General features: G+C 50.5%; 1 protein-coding gene and 1 long non-coding RNA gene across 4 annotated transcripts; one reads left to right on the top strand and one right to left on the bottom strand.

Moving 5' to 3' along the window:
- Positions 1-1265: 1265 nt before the first annotated feature.
- On the bottom strand, positions 1266-2340 carry LOC117195691 (uncharacterized). The gene is made up of 2 exons (XR_004475452.2): positions 2185-2340; positions 1266-1913 (listed from the first exon to the last, which is right to left on the bottom strand). It is a non-coding gene; the product is annotated as an uncharacterized LOC117195691 (long non-coding RNA).
- A 71-nt stretch (positions 2341-2411) lies between these two features.
- Positions 2412-27562, top strand: PLIN3 (perilipin 3). 3 transcript variants are annotated; one of them, XM_012535921.3, is made up of 8 exons: positions 2412-2521; positions 5094-5175; positions 8976-9174; positions 9341-9423; positions 15543-15840; positions 21783-21982; positions 23782-23907; positions 26766-27562. In XM_012535921.3, exons 2-8 carry the CDS (start codon positions 5110-5112, stop codon positions 27105-27107), a joined length of 1314 nt encoding a protein of 437 aa, XP_012391375.1. In that variant the 5' UTR covers positions 2412-2521; positions 5094-5109; the 3' UTR covers positions 27108-27562. The 3 variants fall into 3 exon arrangements, with proteins under 3 accessions (XP_012391375.1, XP_033256736.1, XP_033256737.1); XM_033400845.2 differs by having other exon boundaries at positions 26763-27562; XM_033400846.2 differs by lacking the exon at positions 2412-2521 and adding an exon at positions 4934-4957 and having other exon boundaries at positions 26763-27562.

Below are 27562 nucleotides of genomic sequence, written 5' to 3'. Positions count from 1 at the left end.
TCCTCAAGGAGTCCCCCAAGGCTGGGAAGTGACAGAGTTTTCATGAAGACATGGCTGGGGCAGAGAAGTGGACATGGGTTTGGGGGTAGGGTTGTCAGGTTTAGTAAAAACAACAAAATAAATAGGATGCCCAGCTCAATTTGAATTTCAGATCAACAATGAATAATTTTCTAGTATAAGTATATACCAAATATTGCATGGAATACACTTAAACCCCCAAAAGGTATTTGTTGTTGACCTGAAATTCAAATTTAATCAGGAATTCTGTATTTTATCTGGCAACCTTAGCCTGGGGGAGCCTGGGGAGGCAGGCAGGAAGGCTTCCAGGAGGAAGGGGCAGTGGTGCTAAGAGCTGATGGTGTGGCCACCTTTCCTTCCCCTCCCCCACCTACACATGCACCCTTGACTGGGTTCACAAGGGACTGGAGGTGGGGTTGATCTCCACACCAGGGAAGAAGGTGAGTGAGGCTGCTCTCGTTTTGTTCAGAAGATGTGGGGCAAAATCATCAGGACTTTATATTCCACATCAAAATTGAGTTACATCCCCTTGACCAGGGATATTTTGACCACATCCCAGCACTGAAGGCCACTTGGAAGCTGAAGGCTACCAGGCATATCTCCTGGTGACTTTCCAGCTGTGTGACCTTGGACAAGTCACTTTACCTCTCTGAGGTCTACACATCGCAGACCTGTTCTCCTCCAGTGCTCTCCCTACCTCTCACTCTGCCTCAGCCACATAGGGTTTTGGCTGCATCTCCAATTCACCAGGCGTGGTTCAGCCTCAGGGCCTTTGCACGTGCTGTTGCTATCATGAGGAATACTGTTCTCCGGATCTCTATGGGTCTCCCTCCTCTCCTCCCTCATTTATGTGCTCAAACGGCACTCTGAAAGGCCACCCTTGACCACCCTACTAAAAAGTGTAGCTCCCACATTCTCAATCCCAGTTCTTTGCTTTTCTTGGTAGCATTTACCAACACCAGACCCGTTATGCATTTCACTCATTTATCTAGTTTATCATCCATTTCCCCACTGGGTGGTTAGCATCACAAGGCTGGGATCTATTTTACTCACTTCTGTGCTCCCCTCCCCAGCACAGCAGCTCAGTAAGAATTGTTGAATGAATGAGTAGGAAAAATGAATGAATGAGTGAGTGGGAACAAAGGCCTGCCGCAAATGTGAAATTTGTATCTGCTATAATTTTATATAATTGCTTTAATCATTTGGGGGTTTCAGAGTCACTTAGGAATCGGACAGGCTGCATGTGGTTACTTAAATATGTATATTCAGTTTCTTAGTGGGCAACAGCCGTATGGTGCCAGGGGCCACTATACTGCGTGGCACAGAGTTCTAGAACATTCCTCTGATCTCAGAAAGCTCTATCACACAATGCTAGTATAGACCCTTTCAAAAAAAAGAAAAAAAAATGCACTAGTCACAGACACCCCATTTTTTCCATGTTCTTTCCGGAGGTTCCAGAATTCCCACCCCAACACAAATAATTTAGCAGAGGTGGCAAACTTGTGGCCCCTGGACTGGATATGGCTCCATTGGGTTTTATTTGGTCCAGAGGTTTTTTTTTTAAAGAGGCAGGACACTTTGTCTACAGTCTGGAATCCCCATGGATCTGTGAATACGTGGGTGGGTCTCCCCCAAGGTAAAGCTCTGCTCCCTCTAGGCAGGACATGCTGTCACTTTTTTAGCAGAGGCATTTACCTCCTGCCTGGCCCCTGGGGCCATCTGAGTTTGAGACCTTGGTTTATAGACGAAGAGAATAAAGGATTTTTTTTTTTGGTGGGGGGTGGTGAAAATCCAAGTGAGCACCTTCAGGAAGGGGTTGATCCAGGAGTCAAAGATCCAAGAGTTGGCCCCTGCAGTGTCCCTGGATGACTGTCTCTGGGTCTCGGTTTTCTCATCTGTAAAATGGGGATGATAAAGGGATACACAGTGTTGGGAGGATAAAGTGGCGTGACGCTGGTCAGGGCAAGTTGCTCATAATGCTGGGTCCAGGTTGGCTCCATTACCCTCTCGCGGAGTGGGGAGACGGGGAGGAGGGGCGGAGGGGGAGGAGGGGGGGAGGGCTGGCCCCTGACACGCAGGAGGCATCACGCAATGCTCTCTGAGTTCCCACTGCCTCGATCTGGCCACTGGAGAAAGAAGGGCGGGGGACCCCAGGATCGCACTCACCTCCCAGGGCCGAATTCCTAGGGTCCCTGGCAGGGAGGGGCGTCCCTTGGCTGGATCCAGCGTCGTACAGGGTTCGCCCACTGCGTGCACAGTTGGCAGGGCGCGCGCCCGCGAAATTCCAGCCCTTCCCGGACTTCACTTGTTGCTGCAACGTCCGGAGCCGGGCGAGGGGCGTGGCCTAGCGGCGGGCGGCCCCCCCAACCAGATTGGTCCTTCAGCCCGTCAGTCCCGGGTGCCCGCCCCCAAGCATAAAAGCCTGCCTTGGGCTGGCCCAGGACGGTTTTGGAGCTGGCCTTGAAGTAGTGGTCACCGTACCCGGGACGTCCCGTTGACCACGGTGAGAGGCGAGGGCCCCCGATTAAGTGGGGGCGGGGGCCACCGAGTCCTGGGGTGCCCCAGAGGAGGAAGGGCAGGAAGGGTCTTCCTGGGGGCTCTGCTTGTCTTCGCGGCCTGGGGAAAGGTGTCCAGCCTGGGCTGAGCACACCTCTCCCCCCCCAAAAAATACAACTTCTGGAACAGGCTCAGACTTTCAGACTCTCTTCTCTCAATATCTAGGACTTTCGGGGTGGGGTGCGCGAAAGAGCCCGCTAGAAGTGGCAGTATCAAGCGGTGGGGAGGGTTAAGTCTCCAGTCCCAACCACATCCTCTTGCTTTGCAAACGCACTTTGGAGGCAAGCCACAGCCCATTCCGCCCTCTCTGGGTCTTCAGAGCGGGCCCCCTCCCTCCCCGCACCAGGGGGCAGTCCCTCTGCCTAGCAAAGCCCTTTCCCTTCCAAATAGTTTTGCCGCCTGGGGACTCGGCCCCTCCCTTGATCTTCTGACCCACCCAGCTGACCCTGGCGAGGTCTTGGGGCAAATCCCGCCCCCTTTTCCTGGGTGGGTATGGCCAGTGGATTGCACAAAGTGGTGGTGGGAAGGCCTACCCCCTTATCTGAGTCCTTGGGACCTTTGTAAAACCAGAGCCTAGGCCTGGGGTCCGTCCCTGGGAACTTCGGAAGTTGGATCTTCACATTCCCTGGCTGCAGCTGGATGACTGCGTGACTCCAGCCAGTTTCAGCCAGTTCTTGCTCTCGCTGCTGGGGCCAGCTGCAGGCAGGTTGCTGACCCCAAGGACTTTAATGGGGGTGCTGACATCTGCAATGGGTGTCCTTGGTTAAACCATTTCCAAAGGAGTTGATGGACAAAAGGGATGGGAGGGAGGACCTCTGAGCTGCCCAGGTGAGCTCAGGCTCCAGGGAAGGTAAGGGGAAGAACAGGGGTCAGGTGATGATCACTAGGGGTAGGTGTGCCTCCTTGCCCCACTTCCCAGTTGGGGGACCTTTGTACCAAGCAGAAGCTCAATCCTGGCTAGTTTCACCCATTTCTTTGTGGCAGGCAGAGTGGTATGAAATGGATCTGTTTATTGAGCACCTACTGTGTGCCAGGCACCAAGCTACGTTCCAGACTCTCCTCCAGTCTACAGGGACTCCGTGCTAGGAACGGTTATATCCTCATTTCATAGACGTGGCAAGTGAGGCTGCGAGAGGGGGTGCTGCCTTCCCAATCTCCCACAGCTAGGGAGTTGCAAAGCTGGGATTAGAACCCAGTTTGGACTGTAGAACTGGTGCTCTCAAAGCATCTGTTTGCTGGGTTCCACTTGGGGGATAGCAAAACACGGTGTCTGGAAGGAAATGCTCAAACTCAAGGTCAGGGGTTCACCACAGGCTTATCCCAGAATGATCTGGAGTGGGCTGGCTTCCATGGCAGTCCAGTGGTTGAGACTCTGTGCTTCCACTGCAGGGGGCATGAGTTCAATCCCTGGTCAGCTAAGATCCCACGTGCTGCGTGGTGCAGCCAAAAAAAAAAAAAAAAAAAGGACCTGGAGAACCAGACTTAAGGCAGGTTTAGCCCCATTTTACAGATAAGAAGACTGAGGCTAGGGGCGAGGAAGCTCCTTGCCCAACATAGCACAGCATGGGTGGAGCTGGGACTCCTGAAATCTAATCTGACAATGCTCTAGGTGTCTCATCTCATTTGGCCAGGAAAATGGAGCATACCTGTGGCTGCCATCTTGCCTGCAAATGTGTGCATTAGATTCACCCAGGGGGCCTCCCTTGCCTTCCCCACATCCCTGAGACTGACTTGACTGTCTGCAGAGGGGCCAGGAATAGTCTCTCTTTTTTTATTTATTTAACTTAAAAAAAAAAAAAAAACTTAACTTTTTTTTGAACAGGTAATGTTATCTACCTGGCTCAAAAGTCAGAGGCCTGCCCCAGCTACCCGATCTTCCTCCCTGAAAGGTGGCCACTGTAACAGTTTCCTGTGTCTCTTTAAAGATTCTGTCAAATACAAGCAAAAACTTTAGCCCCACTCACACCTTTTTGTCTCTTAATATCTTGGCCCCGGTCAATTACATGTAAACTTCCACACCTAAGCCACTGCCCTGGGCTACCACTTTAGTCCCCTTCTGTTGGGCCACCAGATTGTTTCCAGTGTCTGTGGCCAACACAGGTACACACATCTCTGTCCACGTGGCAGTACCAGTGTGGGACTCTCCCCGCAGTGAGGTTTCTGGGTCAAAGGCAAGATGCCTCTTAAAACCCAGTAGTAATCGACAAATTGCCGTCTACAGGGGTTTTGCACCATAGTATTGATAGAGGTGAGCCCTTGGAGGGCCTCACACAGACCTTGCCCTTTAAGGTGTGGCCCCTGGGATCAGCTGCATGAGCAGCAGCTGGGAGCTTGTTAGACTTTTGCTCTGCTGAATCAGCACCTGTTTTGAACAGGCTCACAGGTATGTGTCAACAGTTGAGAGGCAGGGCTCTAGGAAATTGGGGGCGGGGGTGGTCAGAGGGCAGGTGTGAACCCGGACATCCCCCTGGAGGGAAGAGAGGAGCAGGCTGTACCCTGACTGGTCCTTCTGTTCACAGTGCCTGCTTCTGAGAAATGTCTACCAACGAGACAGAAGCCACTGCCAGCACCCAGGTGTCAGCGGAAGAACCGGTACAGCAGGTGAGGAATTTCTGAGATCTGTGGGATGAGGCTTCCCACCTGGTGGTGCCTTGGCAGGGAGCTGATGCCAGCACAGGGGGGGGTCAAGAGACACCCTTCTGAGTAGGTTGGGCAGAGCCATTATACAAGCCCCTAACAGGTGCCCCTCTAATAGGTGGAGGTGGGAGAGCTGGGGATTCCAAGGGCTCTTGGGAGAGCAGGGGTACAGCTCTGTTTGAAACTGCCTGGCTCCCCCCAGGCAGACCTTCCCTGTCTCTGCAGGTTCTCTTAGGGTCCTCCTTTTAGGAAGCCAGTTTCTATCTCACCTCTTTTCCCCAGTTTAAATAAAAGCCCATTTTAATAAACAGCTTTTTAAAAGTTAGGTATCATTCACATACCATAAAATTCACCCTTATGAAGAGAACTACTCAGTGATTTTTTTAGTAAACTGCCCAGTTATGCAGCCATCACCACCACACCGGAACTTTTTCGTCTCCCCCCAAAGAGACCCCACACCCATTAGCAGTCGCTCCCCATTTTCTCTCCTCCTGGGAACCCCTGGGTTCTGTCTCTATTTGCCTATTTTGGACATTTCATAGAAATGAAAACATACACTACGAGACCCTTTTGTATCTGGCTTCTCTCACTGAGCGTCATCTTTTTGAGGTTCATCTGCCTTGTAATGTCTGTGGTGCTTTGTTCCTTTTTTATTTATTTTTATTTTAAAATTAATTTTTATTGGAGTATAGTTATTTTTACAATGTTATGTTAGTTTCAGGTGTACAGCAAAGTGATTCAGTTATACGTATACATATATCCCCTCTTTTTTAGATTCTATTCCCATTTAAGTCATTACAGAATATTCAGTAGAGTTCCCTGTGCTGTACATTAGGTTCTTATTAATTATCGTGTTCCTTTTTTAAACTTGTGGTAAAATACACATAACATAAAAATATACTATTTTAGCTGTTTTTGAAGTGTGTAGGTCAGTGGCAGTAAGTATATTCACAGTGTACAACCATCATCACTATCTAATTCCAGAACTTTTTCATTACCCCAAATCAAAACCCCATATCCATTAATAGTCACGCCCATTCCCCTCTCCCCCAGCCCCTGGCAACCACTAATCTGCTTCCTGCTGATGGGTTTACCTTTTCTGGACATCTCATATAAGTAGAATAAGTGGAATCATTTTATAAAAGTAGAATCTTCTGTGTTAGGTACCACGTAAGTGGAATCATACAGTAGTTGTCCTTTTGTGTCTGGCTTAGTTCACTGAGTATAACGTCCTCAAGGTTCTTCCATGTTGTAGATCTTGTCAGGAGTGCCTTTTTTAAAATAAATTTGTTAATGTATTTATTTTTGGCTGTGTTGGGCCTTCGTTGCTGCCCACGGGCTTTCTCTAGTTGCGGCAAGCAGGGGCTACTCATCGTTGCAGTGCGCGGGCTTCTCATTGCGGTGGCTTCTCTTGTTGCAGAGCACAGGCTCTAGGCGCGCAGGCTTCAGTAGTTGTGGCACACGGGCTCTAGAGCGCAAGCTCAGTAGTTGTGGCACACGGGCTTAGTTGCTCCGCAGAATGTGGGATCTTCCCGGACCAGTACTCAAACCTGTGTCCCCTCCATTGGCAGGCGGATTCTTAACCACTGTGCCACCAGGGAAGTCCCTACTTTTAGTTTTTTGAGGAATCACCATAATGTTGTCCATAATGGCCGCACCATTTTGCATTGCCACCAACATCATACAAAGGTTCCAATTCCTCCACGTCTTCACCATTACTTTTTAATTTCTGTTCATTTGATAGTAGCCATCCCAGTGAGTGCGGGGTGTGAGGTTGTAGCTCATTGTAGTTTTGACTTGCATTTCCCTAATGATCTGTGATGTGGAGAATCTTTTCTTGTACCTGTTAGCCATTTGGAGACTATATATTTTTAAAAACATGCTTTAGACCACATTTTCTTTATCCATTCACCAACTGATGGACATTTGGGTTGTTTCCACTTCTTGGCCATTGTGAATAAGGCAGCTACAAACATTCGTGTACAAGTCTTATGTGGACGTGTGTTTTCCTATCTCTAGGGTAGAATCTTAGGAGCAGAATTGCTGGATTGTGTGGTAAGTTTGTCATTCATTTCTGAAGAGACCTCCTGGGCAAACACTGGAGGAGGACTGCCTGAGTCCAAGGTCCAGCTTTGCCACTGGCTTGTTTTGTGATCTTGGGTGGGGGGTGACTTCCTTAGCCTCTCCATGCCTTAGTTTACCCTTCCATAATGTTGGAATAATATTCCCAGTCTCCTGGGACTGGCGATTAAGTGAGCTAAAACAAATTCTACAAATAGCCCCTGTGAGAGTTAAGTCTTCTGCCTGCGTCTTCACACGGGTCATCTTTGCAACTCCTTCAGGACAGAAATGACTTCCCATTTTATGGATTGGAAACTGAGGCTCAGAAGGCCTGTCCTGAGTACTCAGTCCTGCTCTTGTAGGGTAAGAGTGGCCATATTCAATATGTAAATGAATGGGTGTGGCCATGTGCCAATAAAACTTTATTTACAAAACCAGGTAGCATAGGATATTTTTCAGCCATGTAACAGAATGAAGTACTGACACACAATGCAATGTGGATAAACCTTGAAGATATGGTCAGTGAGAGAAGCCAGACACAAATGGACAAATCTTGTGTGATCCCACTCACAGGAGGTCCCTAGAGGATTCAAATCCATAGAGACAGGAAGTAGATGGTTGGGGGCCAAGGGCTGGGGGAGGGGCTTGGGAGTCAGTGTTTCATGGGGACAGAGTTTCAGTTTGGGAAGATGAGGAAGTTCGGGAGACAGATGGTGGGGATGGTTGCACAACAGTGTGAATGTACTTAATACCACTGAGATGTGCGCTTAAAAATGATTTGAATGGTAAATTTTAAGTTATGTGTACTTTGCCACACTTTTTTTTTTTTTTTTTTTTTTTTTTTTTTTTGGCGATACGTGGGCCTCTCACTGCTGTGGCCTCTCCCATTGGGGAGCACAGGCTCCGGACGCGCAGGCTCAGCGGCCATGGCTCACGGGCGCACCCGCTCCATGGCATGTGGGATCTTCCCGGACTGGGGCACAAACCTGTGTCCCCTGCATTGGCAGGCAGACTCTCAACCACTGTGCCACCAGGGAAGCCCTGCCACACTTTTTTTAAAAAAGGAATGAAGCACTGAGACACGCTACTACGTGGTGAACCTTGAAAATGTTACTCGGTGAAAGAGGCCATACACAAAAGGCCACATGTGTGATTCCATTGGTGTGAAATGTCCAGAACAGGCAAATCCACAGAGACAGAAAGTGGATTCATGGTTATCAGGGGCTGGGAGGCAGGGGCGTGACAGCCAGTGGGGACAGGGTTTCATTTTGGAGTGATGAAAAAGTTCTAGAATTAGACAGTGAATGTTGCACAACCTTGTGAATACACTAAAAACTTCTGACTTGTGCATTTCAAAATGGTGAAATTTTATGACGTGTGAACTAGATTTCAATAGTGCTGCTAGGAAAAAAAAAAAACAGGCAAGAAGAAAAAAATCAGGCGGTGGACGGGACTTCGCCCCCAGGGGTCCGTAGTTTCCTGGCTTCAGTTGTAGCCCCTGAGCTCCAGGACAATGGGGTTCTTGTGTCATGTCACTGCCTGGCGCACGGTGGGTGGCAAGGTCATGTTCAAACAAGTGGGCTGTGGGGACCAAGATACAGGAAGTGCCCGGCGGAACCCCAGAGTTCCTGACTTGTGCAACCGCGTGGGTGCGAGGGAGGGGAGGCGAGCTATTTCCCTGGCCTGAGCTGCCCTGCCCGTAGCCCAGCGTGGTGGACCGCGTGGCCGGCATGCCGCTCATCAGCTCCACCTGCCACATGGTGTCCGCCACCTACATGTCCACCAAGGAGAGCCACCCCCACGTCAAGACTGTGTGCGACGCGGCCGAGAAGGGCGTGAAGACCCTCACAGCGGTCGCCGTCAGCGGGGCGCAGCCCATCCTGTCCAAACTGGAGCCTCAGCGTGAGTGAAGCCTGGGAGAGCCTGGACCCGCCCCTCCTGGCTATTTCCCAGGCCGGGGTGGGGGGAGGAGGAGGCGGGCGGTGGGCTGAGGACCGTCCCACCCTGGAGGGATGCGCATGCGCGGTAACATCAGCTGTCTGTCTCCCCGCCCCCCGCTGCTCCGCAGTCACATCGGCCAGTGAATACGCCCACAGGGGGCTGGACAAACTGGAGGAGAATCTGCCCATCTTGCAGCAGCCACCGGAGAAGGTGACCGCCAGTGGGGGGAGGTGAGGGGGGGTGGGATGCTCAGCTGAGACGGGGGCCTGCCTAGGTATCCAGTCTGTGGTCCCACCTTAACCAGAGCAGATGAGTGGGACAGCTTCCTCCCTGACCCCTTCTCTGTCTGTCCCCAGACCCCCACCAGGCAGCTGCAGGAGCATTCTGAACACCAGCCAGATGGGCCCTAAACCCCCTCGTGTCTCCCAGCTGGTGCAGAGCAAAAGCTAAAGCCTTACTCATGGCCCTGCCAGATCTGGCCCCGCTGCCTCTCTGCCCTCCCTGCCCACCTCACTTGCTCCATTCCATCTGTGCTGGCCTCCATCCTCCTGTTCAGTCACATCAGCGCCCATAGGTACCAGACACGGTGATGGAAACAGAGTCCTTGCCCTCATGGAACTTTCATACCAGGGAAGCAGGGAAAGCAAATACAGTGAACACACCCATCTCAGTGCTACCCCAGGATCTTTGCACCTGCTGTTCCTTCTTCATGGACCAGGATTCTGGGACTCTGTTCTAATCTCACCTCTTCAGAGGCCTTCCCTTCCCTCTTAAAGAAGGTCCTTCCAGTTCAGCTCTGCCCAGTAGAACTTTTTCTGTACACCTTCTTTCTGTGCACCATCCAATATGGAAACCAACAACCATATGTGGCTTCTGGGCCCTTAGAATGTGGCGAGTGTGACTGAGGAACTCGAATACTAATTTTAATTATTTTAATTATTTTTTTTAACATTGAGATTATTCTCTTTTTTTATTTTTATTTATTTATTTTTTTGCGGTCCGTGGGCCTCTCACTGTTGCGACCTCCCCCATTGCAGAGCACAGGCTCTGGATGCGCAGGCTCAGCGGCCATGGCTCACGGGCCCAGCCGCTCCACGGTATGTGGGATCTTCCCGGACCAGGGCACAAACCCATGTCCCCTGCATCGGCAGGTGGACTCTCAACCACTGTGCCACCAGGGAAGCCCTAAAATTTATTTTTATTTATTCTTTTAAATTTAGTTGCACCGGGTCTTAGTTGTAGCAGGTGGGCTCCTTAGTTGTGGCTTGAGGGCTCCTTAGTTGTGGCATGCAAACTCTTAGTTGTGGCATGCATGTGGGATCTAGTTCCCTGACCAGGGATCGAACCCAGGCCCCCCAAATTGGGAGTGTGGAGTCTTAACCCCTGTGCCACCGGGGAAGTCCCTAATTTTAATTATTTAAAAATTTTAAATAGCTAATTTTAATTATTTTAAATCGAAATAGCCACACGTGGCTTGTGGCTCCTGTATTAGCATCATTCACATTACATCAGCTTGTTTGTTTGTTTGTTTTTAGTGTTTATTGGAATATAGTTGCTCTACAATGTTGTGTTACTTTCTGCTGTACAGCAAAGTGAATCAGTTATACGTATATCCCCACTTTTTTAGATTTCCTTCCTATTTAGGTCCCCACAAAGCACTGAGTAGAGTTCCCTGTGCTGTACAGTAGATCCTCATTAGTTATCTATCTTATACATAGTAGTGTATATATGTCAATCCCAGTCTCCCAATTCATCCCACCGACCCCCCTCCAGCTTTTTGGTTTAACAGCTTTCACTGAGATATAATTCACGTACCATACATCTCGCCCATTTAAAATGTACAACCCAGTGGTTGTAGTACCTTCAGATTGTGCAGCCACCATCATCCCTTTTAGAACATTTTCATCACCCCAGAAACAAATCCCACATCCCTTAGCTCCTTCCCCTCCCCCAGCCCCTGGCCCCCACCCTCTACTTCCTGTCTCTGTGGGTGTGACGCCTCTAGGACCTCCTGTGAGTGGAATCAGGCAGTATTTGTGCTTTTGTGTCTGGCTTATTTCACTAAGGATCACGTCCTCAGGGTTCATGCATGTTGTAGCAGGTGTCAGAATTTCTGGGTGGACCACATTTTGTTTCTCCATACTTCCGTCAGTGAACTCTTGGGTTGCTTTCACCTTTGGGCTGTTATATACCCATGCTCATTGCAGCAGCATTCACAAGTTGCGTGAACTTTTTTTTTTTTGGCTGTGCCACGCAGCTTGCGAGATCTCAGTTCCCGGACCAGGGATCGAACCCCGGCCCCCTGCAGTGGAAACACGGAGTCCTAACCACTGGACCACCAGTGAATTCTGTGCATTAATTTTTTGTTTTTGCGGTACGCGGGCCTCTCACTGTTGTGGCCTCTCCCGTTGCGGAGCACAGGCTCTGGACGCGCAGGCTCAGCGGCCATGGCTCACGGGCCCAGCCGCTCTGCGGCATGTGGGATCTTCCTGGACCGGGGCACGAACCCGTGTCCCCTGCATCGGCAGGCGGACTCTCAACCACTGCCCCACCAGGGAAGCCCCATGCATTAACTTTTAAAAAACGTTTCAGATAGTGTGTTACATAACTGCTTATTTGTCTCCCCAGCTGGGATGCGGGCACAGACTGTCTGCTTTGTTGCTGTGCCATGTGCCCATCATACGGCCTGGCATGTAGGAGATGCTTATTAAACACTCACGTACTTCATCGCCCCTTTTTCCTGGTGGGACGGAAGTGCCGCACTAAGGCAAACCTGTTCGCGTTGAGAATCTTCCCACCGGAAATAGGTCGGGGGCATTGGGACACACCAGCCACTCCTCCGGTTCCCTTAGGCTTTCTGCTGAGACCACCTACTTTGTCAGGCAGCTTATTTACCCGCTAGTTCTCAAGCGCCTCCTGTCTGCCAGGGACCACGATATGTCCCCCAAGGGCAGCCCCGTTACACAGAAACGGAGTGGGCTGGGGAGAATTGGAACAGAACCTGAACCCATGTCTTACCACAAAGGGTGTTAACAAGTTGGGCATGTGGAAGGTGAAAACGGCCACATCCAAAGAAGGATGGAGAATCATCGCCCAGGAGCCACCTCCTTAGGGCTGAGTGCTTGCATTCTCCTCCTGTCCTGCCGGTGTCACCAGGCCAGCATTCCTTCTGTTTATAGACGGGATGAGCTCAGGGTGACATTGGACAAGGTTGTCCAACAGAGCGACAGCTCTGAGCTCCTGACTTCCTGGGAGGCTCTCTTCTTTTTCTTTTTTTTCTTTTGGCCCTGCCTTGCATTTTGTAGGATCTAAGCTCCCCAACCAGGGACTGAACCCAGGCCCTTGGCAGTGAACGCCCCAGGTCCTAACCACTGGACTGCCAGGGAATTCCCATCGTGGGAGGCTCTCCTGATTCTGGGCCTTGTGAGGTTCCCCTTCAGAATGAGGTAGCTCTCCCTGGTCCTGTGGGACAACAGTGTTGTCAGAGCTGGGATTTGAACCCGGGCCAGCGTGAGCTACGTGACAGCCCCACTGTGTGCTCAGTGAGCTTAGGGCTGGTGTTCAAATCTGACAACCGTGCCCTCTCCCCCCAAAAAGTGACTGATTCCCATGAATAGGAGGGTTTAGGTGTTAAGAGGGGCGCCAGCTTAGAAGGGTAGGATGGGAGGGGGCATGGTTTTTAACTTTCCAGAGTGCTCTGTGGGTAGAGATCTATTTAAAGACTTAGATTCAAGAACACCAGGCATGGATCAACCAGTACCCACTGTGTGCTGAAGCGGCTTCTCCAAGGATGCAATGCAAAGCTAGTCCAGAGGAGGGCAAATCTGGCCTTCTGCCTGCTTTTGTAAATAATGTTTTATGGGCAAACAGTGGCTTACGCATCGTCTGTGGCTGCTTTTGCCTGAACACCGGCAGGTTTGAGTCGTTGGGACAGAGACCCTCTGGCCTGCAAAGCTGAAAATATTTACCATCTGGCCTTTCCTGGAGAAAGTTGCTGACCCCTTTTAACCAGTCAAGGTTACAGGCAGGAGAATCAAAATACCAGGTTAAAATTCAGGCTCTGCTCCTTAGCAGCTGGACAGCCCTCAACACAAGCTGTTCAGCCTCTCTTGGCCTTGCCTTCTCTTCTGGGGAATGTGTACACTCCTGTGTCTTGGAGATTTGCTGAAGTGGGTTCATCACCTGAAGGCCGAGAACATACTAAGTGTTGGTTCTTTTTTTTTTTTTTAATTAATTTTCATTGGAGTATAGTTGATTTTCAATGTTGTGTTAGTTTCAGGCGTACAGCAAAGTGAATCAGTTATACATATACATATATCCACTCTTTTTTAGGTTCTTTTCCCATATAGGCCATTACAGAGTACTGAGTAGAGTTCCCTGTACTATACAGTAGGTCCTTACTAGTTATCTGTTTTATATATGGTAGTGTGTATACGTCAATCCCAATCACCCAATTTATTGCCCGCCACTGAGTGTTGGTTCTTAATGTATTGATACGAGCTTCGGGGTCCACAAAATGCTCTGATGTTTTGGGCACGTCACCAGTTCACAATGGGGAGTTTAAGGCAGTCAGCGTGTTAAATTGGCAGTTAATGGAGACAAAACGTTTGGTTATTTGGGCATGTGCATAAAATCCCTCCTGTTGCTTTATTTTTGTTTGTTGTTTGCTTTTGGGTTTTTTTTTTTTTTTTTTTTTGCGGTACGCGGGCCTCTCACTGTCGTGGCCTCTCCCGTTGCGGAGCACAGGCTCCAGACGCGCAGGCTCAGCGGCCATGGCTCACGGGCCCAGCCTCTCCACGACATGTGGGATCTTCCCGGACCGGGGCATGAACCCATGTCCCCTGCATTGGCAGGTGGACTCTCAACCACTGCGCCACCAGGGAAGCCCCTGGGTTTTTTGTTTTTTTTTGGTTGCATTGGGTCTTCGTTGCTGCACGCGGGCTCTGTCTAGTTGTGGTGAGCGGGGGCCACTCTTCGTTGTGATGTGTGGGCTTCTTATTGCGGTGGCTTCTCTCATTGCGGAGCACGGGCTCTAGGCGTGCGGACTTCAGTAGTTGTGGCTCGTGGGCTCTAGAGCGCAGGCCCAGCAGTTGTGGCGCACATGGGCCTAGTTGCTCCGCAGCATATGGGATCCTCCCAGACCAGGGCTCGAACCTGTGTCCCCTGCATTGGCAGGCAGATTCTTAACCACTGTGCCGCCAGGGAAGCCCTGCTTTTGCGGTTTTTTTGACCGCACCATGTGGCTTGTGGGATCTTAGTTTCCCAGCCAGGGATTGAACCTGCCCCCTCGGCAGTGAAACACGGAGTCCTAACCACTGGACCACCAGGGAATTCCCCTCCTGTTGCTTTAGTGTAGCTCTGAGCGTCTCACTCTAAAGCGGGGTCCCTCTCGCTCAGCACCACTGACACTGGGGCCAGTCATTCTCTGTGGGGGGCCATCCCAGGAGCTGTAGGGTGTTGAGCAGCATCCCTGGCCCCCACCTGCTCAATACCAGGAGCCCCCCCCCCCAAGCAAGTCGTGAGGACCACAGATGTCCCTAGACACCGCCCAATGTTCCCTGGGGGCAGAAACACCCTGGATGAGTAGTGCTGTCCTGAGGGACTTAACATACTGATTACCTGTTCAAACAGGATTGCAGTTCTTAGTACAGGATTGGAGTGGTCCCTTCTAGGGATGTCGCTAGTTTCCGGTGTCACACAGGTTCAGTGCTCGAGCCGAGCACTGTTCTAACCCTGTGATTTAGCCGATTAGGGCTGCTGTAACAATTACCCCTAACAACAGACATTCACGCTTGCGCGATTCTGGAGGGTGGAATTCCGAGACAAGGTGTCGGCAGGGCTGGTTTCTCCGGGGCTCCTCTCCTTGGCTTGTAGATGGCCATCTTTTCCCTGTATCCTCACGTGGTCATCCCTCTGTGCGTGTCTGTGTCCTAATCTCTTTGTATAAAGACACCAGTCAGACTGGATTAGGATCCACTCTAATGGCCTCATTTTACCTTAATTACTGTTTTAAAGGTCTCATCTCCAAATACAGTCACATTCTGAGGTCCTGGGGGTTAGCGCTTCCACACTGTTCAGCCCATAACACCATGGGGAGAAGAGGTGGAGGCCCAGAGAGGTCGAGTGACTTGCTTGAGGCCACACAGCTAGGATATATCAAGCCAAGGACTCTAACCAGGCTGTCCCGGCTCCAGAGCACATGATCTTAACTGCTTTCACCCTTCAGGGTCATCCTGGAGCTGGAACTCCTCCCTTCGGCCCAGGGTGCAGGGTGGGGGTACCCAGGTACAAAGGGAGGACGGAGATAGTGATGCTGTCCTTTCTCGTAGGTCCTGGCAGACACCAAGGAGCTCGTGTCGTCCAAAGTGTCGGGAGCCCGAGAAGCTGTGTCCAACACCGTGTCCAGCGCCAGGGACACCATGGCCTCCCGGGTGACCGAGGCGGTGGAGGTGACCCGGGGTGCTGTGCAGAGTGGCGTGGACATGACCAAGTCCATGTTGACCAGTGGCGTCCACTCGGTCATGGGCTCCCGCGTGGGCCAGATGGTGCTGAGCGGGATGGACACGGTGCTGGGCAAATCGGAGGAGTGGGTAGACAACCACCTGCCCATGACGGACGCTGAGCTTGGTGAGTGCAGCCCACAGGGCTGGGACCCTTCCCCAGACCACCCGACGTGTGGTCCCTCTCAGCCACGAGGAGTCAGTCCATCACATGCTGTCATCTCATCCCTGCCCCCTCTTCCCGTCTATCTTAGCCCACCTGGACCAGCTCCGTTCCCTCTGCCCTGGTCTGTGGTGCCTGTCCTCCCTGAAGCAGCCTCCAGAGGGCGCCTGTGAGCACTCAAGTCAGGCCCCTCCAAGCCTCCCACCTCCCGTGGATAAAAGCCCAAATCCTCCTGGAAGCTCCCTTGTACTTACCTGCTTGCCCTCATTCATTCTACTCCAGGCACACTAGCCTTCTTGCCCATCCTGGACCGTGTTCCCACCCCAGGGCCTTTGCACTGGCTGTTTCTTCTACCAGGAACTCTGCCCTGACATCCAGATGTCTCGTTCTTTCTACCTCCAGCTCTGTGCTCAAATGCCACCTCCCAATAAGGCCTCTAACATTGCACCGTCCCTCATGCATGTTGTGTCCTGAAACCTCTCCCCAGGCCCGGCTCTGATTTTTCTCTTCAGCACTGGTCGTCAGTTCCACAAAGCAGAAGCTGTGTCCTTTCTGAGTCTAGAACGGGGCCTGGCACTTAGCAGGTGCTGAAATCCCCAAATAAAATCACTCAAACTCTTCTCTATCATTCCCCCACCACACCCTAGGCATATATTTGTTTGTTCAAATGTTCCTTGAGCACTGGCTGTATGCCAAGCCCTGTCTAGGTCCTAGGGATACGTCAGTGAACAAAGTTCTGCCTTCATAGAACCTAAAGTCTAATGTGTTCAGAAATCAGATTTAAGGAGATGTTTCTGAGGAGGTGACTTTTCCCTGTCGTGCATGGAGGGAGGGAATGAGCTGTGCAGTTGTCAGGGAAGAGACACAGGGAACACAGACCCGGGTGCAGGGGCATACCTGGTGTGTTGGAGGGACAGCAAGGAGGCCTGTGTGTCTGGAGCAGTGAGCGAGGGGGAGAGAGGGAGGAGGGGAGGGCAGGGAGGGGATCGGGCAGGTCGTGCAGGGCCTTGTGGACCACGAGGAGGACTTGGGCTATTACCCCAGGGAGGTGGGACCCTGGAGGGCTGTGGGCAGGGGGCGGGGGCGGCGGGGCCTGACTCGGCACTCACTCACGCCCTCTGGTGGCTGCTTTTGGGAGGATAGACTCTGGGTGAGGAGAGGGTGGGAGCCAGGGGAATCCGGGTTCAGGTGAGCTGTGATGGGGCTGGACCAGGTGGTGGTAGGAATAAGGAGAAATAGACAAACTGAGGATAAAAGTGTTGAGACAAAGCAGCCAGTCTTATTCATGATCTCATACCCATGGCTCTTGGGGTTGGCCTTGACCCCGCCTTCTAGAGACGGCCTTCCTTTGCATACGTACTGGGAACTTCCAGCCTGGCCAGCAGCTGCAGACTCCAGTGCCCACAGCAGCAAGGGCCCACGAGGGCCACGTGTAACCAGACACCATGCTCCGTCCAAAGGGAGCAGCCTCTCGGCTCCGGCCAACTTTACCCAGAGCTGGTTTGTTTGAATGAGATGCCAAATATTTGGGATGACTGGAAAGAAATGACGACAGACTATATCAGGGTTTCCCAACTGTCATTGGAGTCAGGTCATCCTCTGTGGGGGGCTGTCCTGGGCACTGTGGGGTGTGGAGCAGCCTCCCTGACCCCACCCACTCGATGCCAGGAGCACCCCCAATTGTGACAACCACAGATGCCCCCAGACATCGCCCAGTATACCCTGGGGGCAGGATCACCCCCAGGTGAGAACCAGTGCTTTGCCTGTTCTAGAACTTCATATAAAGGGAATCATGGGAATTCCCTGGCGGTCCAGTGGTTAGGACTCCACGCTTTCACTGCCGAGGGCGTGGGTGCAATCCCTGGTGGTCGGGGAATGCTACAAGCCACGCGGTGCAGCCAAAAAAAAAAAAAAAAAAATCGTGATTCCCTCATGGGTAGACAGCTCCTAATCATTATCTCTAATCTCTTTTCCCATTGGGATTGCAACGTGTCACTGTTTTAGCTGTTAGCTGGAAAACTTCCATGGACAAAGTTCTCTGTTGCAATCTTGATTACCCCAAGGTACGGTTTATAGAGGAAAAGCAGGGCAAGTAGTTAACGTTCCCCCTTTTTATTTATTGTGGCATCACAGGCTGGTTCACCAGCACCCTCCAAGAGTGCGTAGTGAGTCTTTACATTATAGGTTTGAACACGAAGATTAACACAACGTATTGCGACCCGAGGTATTTATTTTATTGACGCTTCACTTGTCCTATTATTTTCGATTGCTTGGAGCCCTCCTTGAGCTGACTCTGAGACCCCATGATTCTCCCTGGGAATCCTCGGCAGAAAGTCATGGTCCCTTGCTCTCTGGAGGACCTCGATGTTCTAGGTGGGGTGATGTTCCTGGTGGGGCAGGATGGGACAGTGTTCCCAGTGGGGCGACGTTCCAGGCAAAGGATCTTAAGCCCTGCAGTGTGTGGCTTGAGCATAGCGTGTCGCTTGTCCTTTGTGTTTTCAATACCTGACTCCAGACCTCTTGAAGGAAGGGACCTGGCTGATGTCTTCCGTCCTGTATCCCAAGTTCAGTGCCTGCTGGCTTCTTGTAGTGCTCAGACCAAGTCACACTTAGCTATGGGTCTTGGCCCCCAAAAGTAGGGAGAGAAGCAGGGTTTGCTGGGAGGCAGGTTGTGAAGCAAGCCTGGGAGCCACTTCAGAGAACAGGTCTGTCTGAGCAGCTTTGACTTTCCGCTTTCCTTTGTGTCCATCCACCAAGGGTGAAATCACTGTGCACAGTGGTGCTTGAGGTACTGGGGAGGTCTGTGAGTAAAGGTGCCATGTTAGAGCTAGGATATTACTCGTGGGCTCGGGGCGGGAGCACAGCCCTGCTCCCCCTCTCCCAGTTCTCCCCTTTGCCAAGGGCACCGCCCCCTCCAGGGGCCCTGCCAGCTTGCTCTGACATGCCTAGGCTCTGCCAGACATCCTTGGCCTAAATAACAAAGCTGCTTTCACTCACAAGGGCAGAGCTCCCGGGTTCCCAGAGGGCCGTGGAGAAGTTCTGGCCATTAGGATGGGTTCAAAATGTTGCTGGTTTGGGTTTAGTCTTTGCAAACCTGCCTTTGGTGGGAGAATGGGGCAGAGTCTGTTTTTCCCAAGATTCCAGCTTTTATTTTCGCTGCCTCTAAATGTCCCAGGTGTTTGGGGGTTTTGTTCAGTTTTTAATTTATTTTTTAATCTTTTTGTAATTCATTTTTTTTAACTAAAATAATTTTTTAAATTGAAATTTAGTTGATTTACAATGTTGTGTTAGTTTCAGGTGTACAGCAAAGTGATTCAGTTATATCTATTCTTTTTTAGATTCTTTTCCATTATAGGGTGCTACAAGATATTGAATATAGTTCCCTGTGCTATACCGTAGGTCCTTGTTGGTTATCTATTTTGTTCAGTTTTTAAAATGTCATCATGAAATGACCCTTCTGTGACATCCTTGTCCCCCAGTCGACTATGTTAGACTACCTCCGGCCCACCGCCTGCTTTTGTAAATAAAGTTTTATTGGCACACAGCCACGCCCATTCATTTACATTTACTCTATGGCTGCTTTTGAATACCAATGGCAGAGTTGATTAATTGCACAGTAGAGCCTGCAAAGCTGAAAATATTGACTGAACTGGCCTCTTACAGAAAAAGTTTATTAATCCCTGGATAAGAGTATGTTCTTCCAAAATTTTTAATGTTTATAGTGTCAACGAAAATCAATAAACAGCCAATAATAAGAGAAAAGAGTTTAATTTGAGCCAAACTGAGGACTATATCCCGGAAGCCTGCTTCCCAGATAACTCTGAGAAACTGCTCCTGAGAAGCAGAGTTTTCAGCAGTTTTTTATCTTGTCAGAACAAAAAACATTAAACAAGTCAGGGTTACATTTCTTCAAGGTTTCAAAAAAAGAAAGAAAAAAAGGAACAGACCAGCATGTACACGAGTCAGTATGGCCTTGGCACCTAGGAAGGAATCTTATCATCAAAGGAGGACCAGCATTTTGGTGTCCCAGGAAGGGAGGCATTTAATCTTGATTTTGAACATGGACATTCTTTACTTCTGGCCAATGTGCCCTTTTCTTTAATAATTGAAGCAGATGTACAATGTAGGTTTGATAGGCCACAAAAAGGCTATTTTAGGTAGCATCAAATTCAAGTTAACTCAGGTATAAGCCAGAATGACTTCCCTATCTATATCTTAATATGTGAAAATTTCTTTTTATCAATAGAAACAACCGAATTCCCCTGACTGAAGTCTTACCTTGATCGAGCAAGGGGTCGATGGCACCATGTGGGATTCTGTTGCGTGATTTTCCCCTTTCTTTCATTTCTGGAACAGTGCCCAATCCAAAGGAGAGGCATATTTAGGTGGCTAAAGTGGAGATCTCACTCATCAGACCAGCCCCACTGTTCCTGCCTGACCAGAGCACATTTCTTGCGTTATCTTGGTCATGTGTACTCACTGTTCTGTTTATTTGCTGTTCTTTCAATCAACTTTGCCAGATTCTTTTAGAAAGGGAACTTTATCACTTACTATAAACAGATAAACCACATATAGGTAATAAGAATAGCTAAACACTCGTTCATTTGCATGCCTTTCCAAAGGCAGTGAAATCTCGGAGTCCTAACCCCTGGACTGCCAGGGAATTCCCCAGATTTCGGGAAACTGAGGCTTATTGGCCAAATCACTTCTGCATCCAGGGGGCCACAAACATTTTCTTGACAGGCCAGGTAATAAATAATTTTGGCTTTTTTGGGCCATACAGTCTCTGTCGCAACTATGCAATTCTGCCATTGTAGCACAAAAGCATAGACAGTAGCTAAATGAATGGTTGTGATTTTGTGTCAATAAAACTTTATTGATAAAGGCAGGTGGCATTCAGCCCAGGGGCTATAGTTTGCAGACCCTGCCATAGGGCCTTACAAAGCCAGTGATTTATTAGGACCGGATTTAAACTCAGATCGGGTTACTTACAAAGCTCGAACTTTTATCACTACTATAGTAAAGTCTAAAGGGAGCAGGATAAGATAGGATCAAATTATCAAGACAGGTGGATTTCCATCCTGTTGCCTTGTAACTTTATGAGTATTTTCTGGACTAGATAGTCCGGACTTTCCCTTAACGGCTGTGAAGATGGTTCTCCTATGGCTCAGACTTCTCCTCCCGTCAAGTATCGTGGTTAAGAACGTGGGGCCTGGCTTCAAATCCTGATTTGTGACGTCCCAGCTGTGTGCCCTTCGGCAAGTCGCTTAACCTCTCTGAGTCCCCGTTTCCCCGTCTGTAAAAATGGGATAACGGTGTCTCCCTCTTAGAACTGTTATGATTTAACAAGAATGCCCGCAAAGCACCTAGAACATTGTGAAAGATTGGCCACTATTAATATATGTTAGGCGCTAATACAGGCAGGATTGGCAAACTTTTTTCTGTAAAGGACCAGATAATGAATATTTTAATCTCTGCAGGCTAAGAAGCCACATATTCCAGAGGCCACCCCTGTTGTTTGAGAGCAGCCATAGGCAACATATAATAAACATAGACGGTTGTATTCATGGGACGGGTTGTCCCGAGGGCCGTAGTTTTCAGACTCTCACGCCAGTCTCAGGCCTTTTTTTTTTTTTTTTTTTTTTTTTGCCATGCCTCACAGCATGTGGGATCTTAGTTCCCTGACCAGGGATCGAACCCGTGCCCCTTGCGTTGGAAGTGTGGAGTCTTAACCACTGGACTGCCAGGGAAGTCCGTAGTATAAGGCCTCTTAATCCTGGGATATTCAGTCCCTATCATACCCATTTCGCAGATGGGGAAAACCAAGGCAGGGAAATCCTTTTACACTTGCAGACCCGGGGCACAAACTCGGCCTTCACAGTGCTTCTCCTGCCTTCCCCCCGCAGCCCGCCTCGCCACGTCCCTGGAGGGCTTCGACATCGCCTCAGTGGCCCAGCAGCGGCAGGAACAGAGCTACTTTGTGCGTCTGGGCTCCCTGTCAGAGAGGCTGCGCCAGCGTGCCTACGAACACTCTCTGGGAAAACTGCAGAACACCAGGCAGAGGGCCCAGGAGGCCCTGCTACAGCTCTCACAGACGCTCAGCCTGGTGAGGCCCGTGGTGACGGGGGCGCTGGCCAGCAGCGTGTGTGCCAACAAACCCCTCCGCAGCCTAGTGGCTTATTCCTCCCCATACATCCGCCTGGGCTCACTCACGGGGCCGCGGCCCTGGATGAGTTTGCTGGGGCTGCTGTAACAAAGTCCCACACACCGGGCAGCTTAAACACAGACGTTTATTGCCTCACAGTTCTAGAGGCTGGGAGTCCAAGATCAAGGTGTTGGCACAATGGTTCCTTTTGAGCCCTCTCTCCTTGGTGTGTGGACGACTGTCTTCTCTCTGTGTTCTCACCTGGTCATCCCTCCATGCATGTCTATGTCCTAATATCCCCTTTTTATAAGGACACCAGTCATATAGGATTAGGGCCCACCCTAAGGACCTCATTTTAACTTAATCACCTCTTTAAAGACCCATCTCCAAATACAGTCACATCCTGAGGTCCTGGGGGTCAGGGCTCCAACCTGTGAATTTGGAGGGGTCACAGTTCAGCGCATGACAGGTTGGCTGGAGGCTGGGTCTCTCGGTCTGGTCTCCTCCTCCATTAGGGTACCTCAGGCTCTCCCCTGGCTGTGGCCTTAGGGATCCAGGTACAGCGGGAGCACGTGAGCACTTTTTTTTTTAATTTATTTTTGGCTATGTTGGGTCTTTGCGGCACGCGGGATCTTTCGTTGCGGTGCGTGGGCTTCTCTCTAGTTGTGGCACTCGGGATGAGCACGTTTTTTGTTTGTTTAAAGTCAGTTTTATTTGAGGTATAACTTAACATTTTACATACAATGAACATCACCCCTTTTAAAGTATACAGTTTGAGGAATTTTACAAATATAAACAGACATGTAACCACCACTGCAGTCAAGATGTGGAACATGTTCATCACCCCAAAAAGTTCCCTCCTGCTTCTTTGCAGTCAAATCCTGCCCCCTGAAGTTTTTAATTTTTCTGTTCTCTAAAGAGGGAAATTTCTAATTTCTTTCCCTGTTTGCTTAGCTTCTACTCAGTATTATCTCCTGTCTCTTTTTTAAAAAATTTTAATTGTGGTAAAACACACATTTTAACCAATTTTTAACCGATTTTAAGTGTATAGTTCAGTGGCATTCAGTACCTTCACATTGTTGTGCAACAGTCCCCACCATCATCTCCAGAACTTTCTCATCCTCCCAAACTGAAACTCTGTCCCCATGAAACACTCACTCCTCAGCCCCTCCCCCAGCCCATGGCCCCCACCATCTACTTCCTTTCTCAATGGATGTGACTCCTCTAGGGACCTCCTGTGAGTGGAATCAGACAGTATTTGTCCTTCTGTGTCTGGCTTCTCTCACTAAGCATCCTGTCCTCAGGTCCATCCATGTTGTAGTGAGTGTCAGAATCTCGTTCCTTTTTAAGACTGAGTAAAATATTCCATTGCAAGTGCTTTTTAAGCCCCTGCTTGCGCTCCATCTGCTGTGTCCCATTGGTCAAAGCCCGTCACGTGGCCAGGCCCACTTGCAGGGCGGGGTGGTGGTGGTGGTGGTGGGGGGGAGAAACAGGCAAGATGGGAGGAGCTGCAGAGAACCTGTGGCCACTTTCTTTGCAAGTACCACACGGGGCACAAGCATGTTGGTGACCCTGAAACCCACAGCCTGTGGAAACACTCTGAGAAAAGCAGCATGCCTCCCCCTTCTCTCCCCATCCCAGATGAAAGGACCACCCCCGCTCCCTCTGGAATCCCACATCTAGGATTCCTGTGGATTCCCATGCGCTCTGCTGGTTTTGGTCAAGGGCCAAGGCAGCCACCCTCTCTCTCTCTGCTCCAGATGGAAACCGTCAAGCAGGGTGTCGACCAGAAGCTAGTGGAGGGTCAGGAGAAACTACACCAGATGTGGCTCAGCTGGAACCAGAAGCAGCTCCAGGGCCCAGAGGAGGATGCAGCCAAGCCAGAGGTACCCACCGTGGGGGGAGCATGGGATACCTGGGGCCCTGACTTCCCTCTCCCCACCTCTGCTTGATGGACCTACCTGCTCGGAACGCTTTCCCCAGCCTCGCCTCCCATTAACTGCCTTCGGGACCTGATGACACCTCCTCCAGGAAGCCTGCCTGGATTTCCACTCTTGGGTATAGGCGTTGCTTCTGAACCATGGGACGCCTGATAGTGATGGGTCTCAACCTGCTGAATTCTAAGCCATGTCCCATTTACTTGAGTCCTGACTCCTTCCCTGCCCCATCCCAGTGTCCCGTCACATCCTTCAAATTCACCTGCCCGGTTCTGAGTGTCAGCTTCTCACTAACGTGCTCTGGCCCCTCCAATCTATCCCAGGCATTGGCCTCTTGAACGAGCCCTGACTTTTGCCACCTGTGCTGTCACTCATCTAAGCTTTCACTGAATCAGTGCCTTAGACAATTCTCATGCCTCATTCTGAACCATAGTCCCTCTCTCTTAGGGACTCATAATATCCTAGCACAATAGCTTCTCAGCTTTACCTCTCTGGGCCTCGATTTCCCCATCTGTGAATGGGATATAGGACCGTCTGCCAGGTTGTTAAGGTGAAATGAACACGCATGTTCACAGCAGCATGAGTCACGTCAGCCAAAAAAGTGGAAACGGCCCAAATGTCCATCAACAGATGATGGACAAACAAATGTGTCCCTCCACACACGGGAACATCACTCAGCCACGAAAAGGAGAGAAACCCTGACACTCACTGCAACGTGGTTGCAGCCTGAGAACACGATGCTCAGTGAGAGAAGCCAGACACAGAAGGACACACAGTGTGTGATTCCATTGATGGGAAACGTCCAGGACAGGCAAATACATAGACACAGAAAAAGTGGGTTAGTGGTTGTTGGGAGCTGGGAGAGGGGGGATGGAGAGGGAGTTTCTTTTGGGGTGATGGAATGTTCTGGAATTAGAGGTGCTGGTTGCAGAACCTGGTCAACGTACTAAAAACATGCACACTTAAAAGGGTGAATTTTCTGGTTATGTGAGTTATTTTATACACACACACACATTGACATGTAAGGCACATAGTAAGTGCTAAAAAATAATATTTATAAGGTATGGTGAATGTCTCTGTAAATGCAAAACTGTTCAGCATTCAGACCCCAACCGCGGAAAACCGTCTCCCTTCCCCCCTCAACTGCTGAACGCAGCAGCCAGAAAATAGATACTGATTCTGTCGGCACCTCCCTGCCAGGTCCAAAGCCAGAGTCCTCAGGTGAGCAGGCTCAGGGCAAAGTCTTGCCTCCCAGCCTGCTTTGATCTCCTCCCCGGCCCCGGCGAATTTTCAAGGACCCGATCTCAACTGCAGTCTCCCGCACTGTTTACAACTTCTGCCTAGAAAGTTCTTCCACACCTTCTCATTTTTTTAAACTTAAAAAAAAACAACAATTTGGGCTTCCTGGTGGCGCAGTGGTTGAGAGTCCGCCTGCTGATGCAGGGGACGCGGGTTCATGCCCCGGTCCGGGAGGATCCCACATGCCGCGGAGCGGCTGGGCCCGTGAGCCATGGCCGCTGAGCCTGCGCGTCTGGAGCCTGTGCTCCGCGACGGTGAGAGGCCCGCGTACCGCAAAAAAAACCAACAAAAACAATTTTATGGAGATATAAAAGTCAGAATCTTGTACTTTAAAAAAGTTTTGAGGTATAATTCACACACGGTACAATTGACCCATGTAAATTATACAATTCATGGGTTGTGTGACTATCACTGTAATTCAGAACATCCCCATCACCCCCAAAGGAGATCTTCTCCCCAACAGCAGTCAAGCCCCATTTCCACACCCTCCTCCATTCCTGGCAACCACAAATGTACTTTGTCTCTGTGGACATTTCATGTAAACAGAATCACACCCTGTGTGTCCCGTGTCTGGCTTCTCTCACTGAGCATCGTGTTGTCAGGGTCCATCCACGTTGTAGTGAGTGTCGGGGCTTCACCCCTTTTTATGGCTGAGAGATGTGCCCGTGTGTGGAGGGACCACCTTTTGTGTCTCCATTTGCCAGTTGATGGGCATTTGGGTTGTCTCCACTTTCCGCTCCTGTGAATAACACCCCTTTAAGCCTTTGTGTACAAGTCTTTGCATGGACGTGTATTTTCGTTTCTCTTGGGTGGATGCCTAGTGGATTTGCTGGGTCATATGGTAACTCTACAGTTTACCATTTTGAGGAACTGCTAGACCATCTGCCAAAGTGACTGCACCACAAGATACGAGGGTTCCAGTTTCTCCCCAGCATGGGGGTGAGGGGGTATCTGCCTGTGGGTTTGAGTTGCACTTCCCTGATGATTAACGACGTTGAACATCTTTTCACGTGCTTCTTGGCCATCTGCGTATTTCTTTGGAAAAATGTCTATACCTGTTTTTTTTTTTCTATACGTGTTTTTCAATTTGATCAGTGATTATCTCACACAGTTTGAAACTCAAAGAGCCCGTATTCTTTTTTATTTTTTTTGCGGTACACGGGCCTCTCACTGTTGTGGCCTCTCCCGTTGCGGAGCACAGGCTCCAGATGCGCAGGCCCAGCGGCCATGGCTCACGGGCCCAGCCACTCCGCGGCATGTGGGATCTTCCCGGACCGGGGCACGAACCTGTGTCCCCTGCAGCGGCAGGCGGACTCTCAACCACTGCGCCACCAGGGAAGCCCCAAAGAGCCCGTATTCTGAACCACCTGTGCTCGACATCCTCTCCTGGGGAAAGGTTTTCCCCAAGGTGGGCGATAGAACCCCCATTTTCTCTTTCCCGGGCTTTGGGTCCAGTTACCCCCCAACTCAGAGGGCCCTGATGGTCACCCTCCACCCCTTCTCAGCAGGTTGAGTCCCAGACGCTCACCATGTTCCGTGACGTCGCCCAGCAGCTGCAGACCACCTGCGCCTCGCTGGGCTCCAGCCTCCAGGGGCTGCCAGCCCACGTCAAGGATCAGGCGCTGCAGGCTCGCCGCCAGGTGGAGGACCTCCAAGCCACCTTCTCCGGCATCCACTCCTTCAAGGACCTGTCCAGCAGCATCCTGACACAGAGCCGCGGGCAGGTGGCCAGGGCCCGAGAGGCCCTCGACCACGTGGTGGAGTATGTGGCCCAGAACACGCCCATCACGTGGCTGGTGGGACCCTTCGCCCCCGGAATCACCGAGAAGGCCCCAGAAGAGAAGAAATAGGAGAAGCAGGAGGGAGGCTCCTAGGGCCCAGGACCCCTCACTGGGAACACACATCTCTAACCCTTCCAGCTCACCTCAGCTGCCACCTTGGGAAACCGAGGTCCTCAGAACCAACCAGTCCCTCACCCTGTCTGAGCTTGGAGGAAGCATGTCCTGAGCATCACAGCGATCATTAGGACGAGATTTCCAGAAAAAAAAATTTTTTTTTCTAGAAGGTTCCAAAACTTTTTTTTTTCTTCCTCCAAAACCAGGAATATAGTTCTTACATCCACTCCTTTTTCTACATCAAGGCTCCTGGATATCAGCCTTGAGCTAAGGGACTTGGACTTCTGTGAAGTGGGCCTCCTGGGGATGGGGTAGGGGCAGAGCAGCTGATACTCATTCTAGAGCTGAAGGGGGTGAGGCCTGCCTGGTGGGGCTTCAGTGTTGCCTTAATAAATTTTACCTGCAGCTAA

Source organism: Orcinus orca, chromosome 3 (assembly GCF_937001465.1).
Source record: "Orcinus orca chromosome 3, mOrcOrc1.1, whole genome shotgun sequence".
Classification (NCBI taxonomy): domain Eukaryota; kingdom Metazoa; phylum Chordata; class Mammalia; order Artiodactyla; family Delphinidae; genus Orcinus; species Orcinus orca.
The sequence above is the reverse complement of the archived record's forward strand: the minus strand, read 5'-3'. Positions and strand labels throughout refer to the sequence as shown.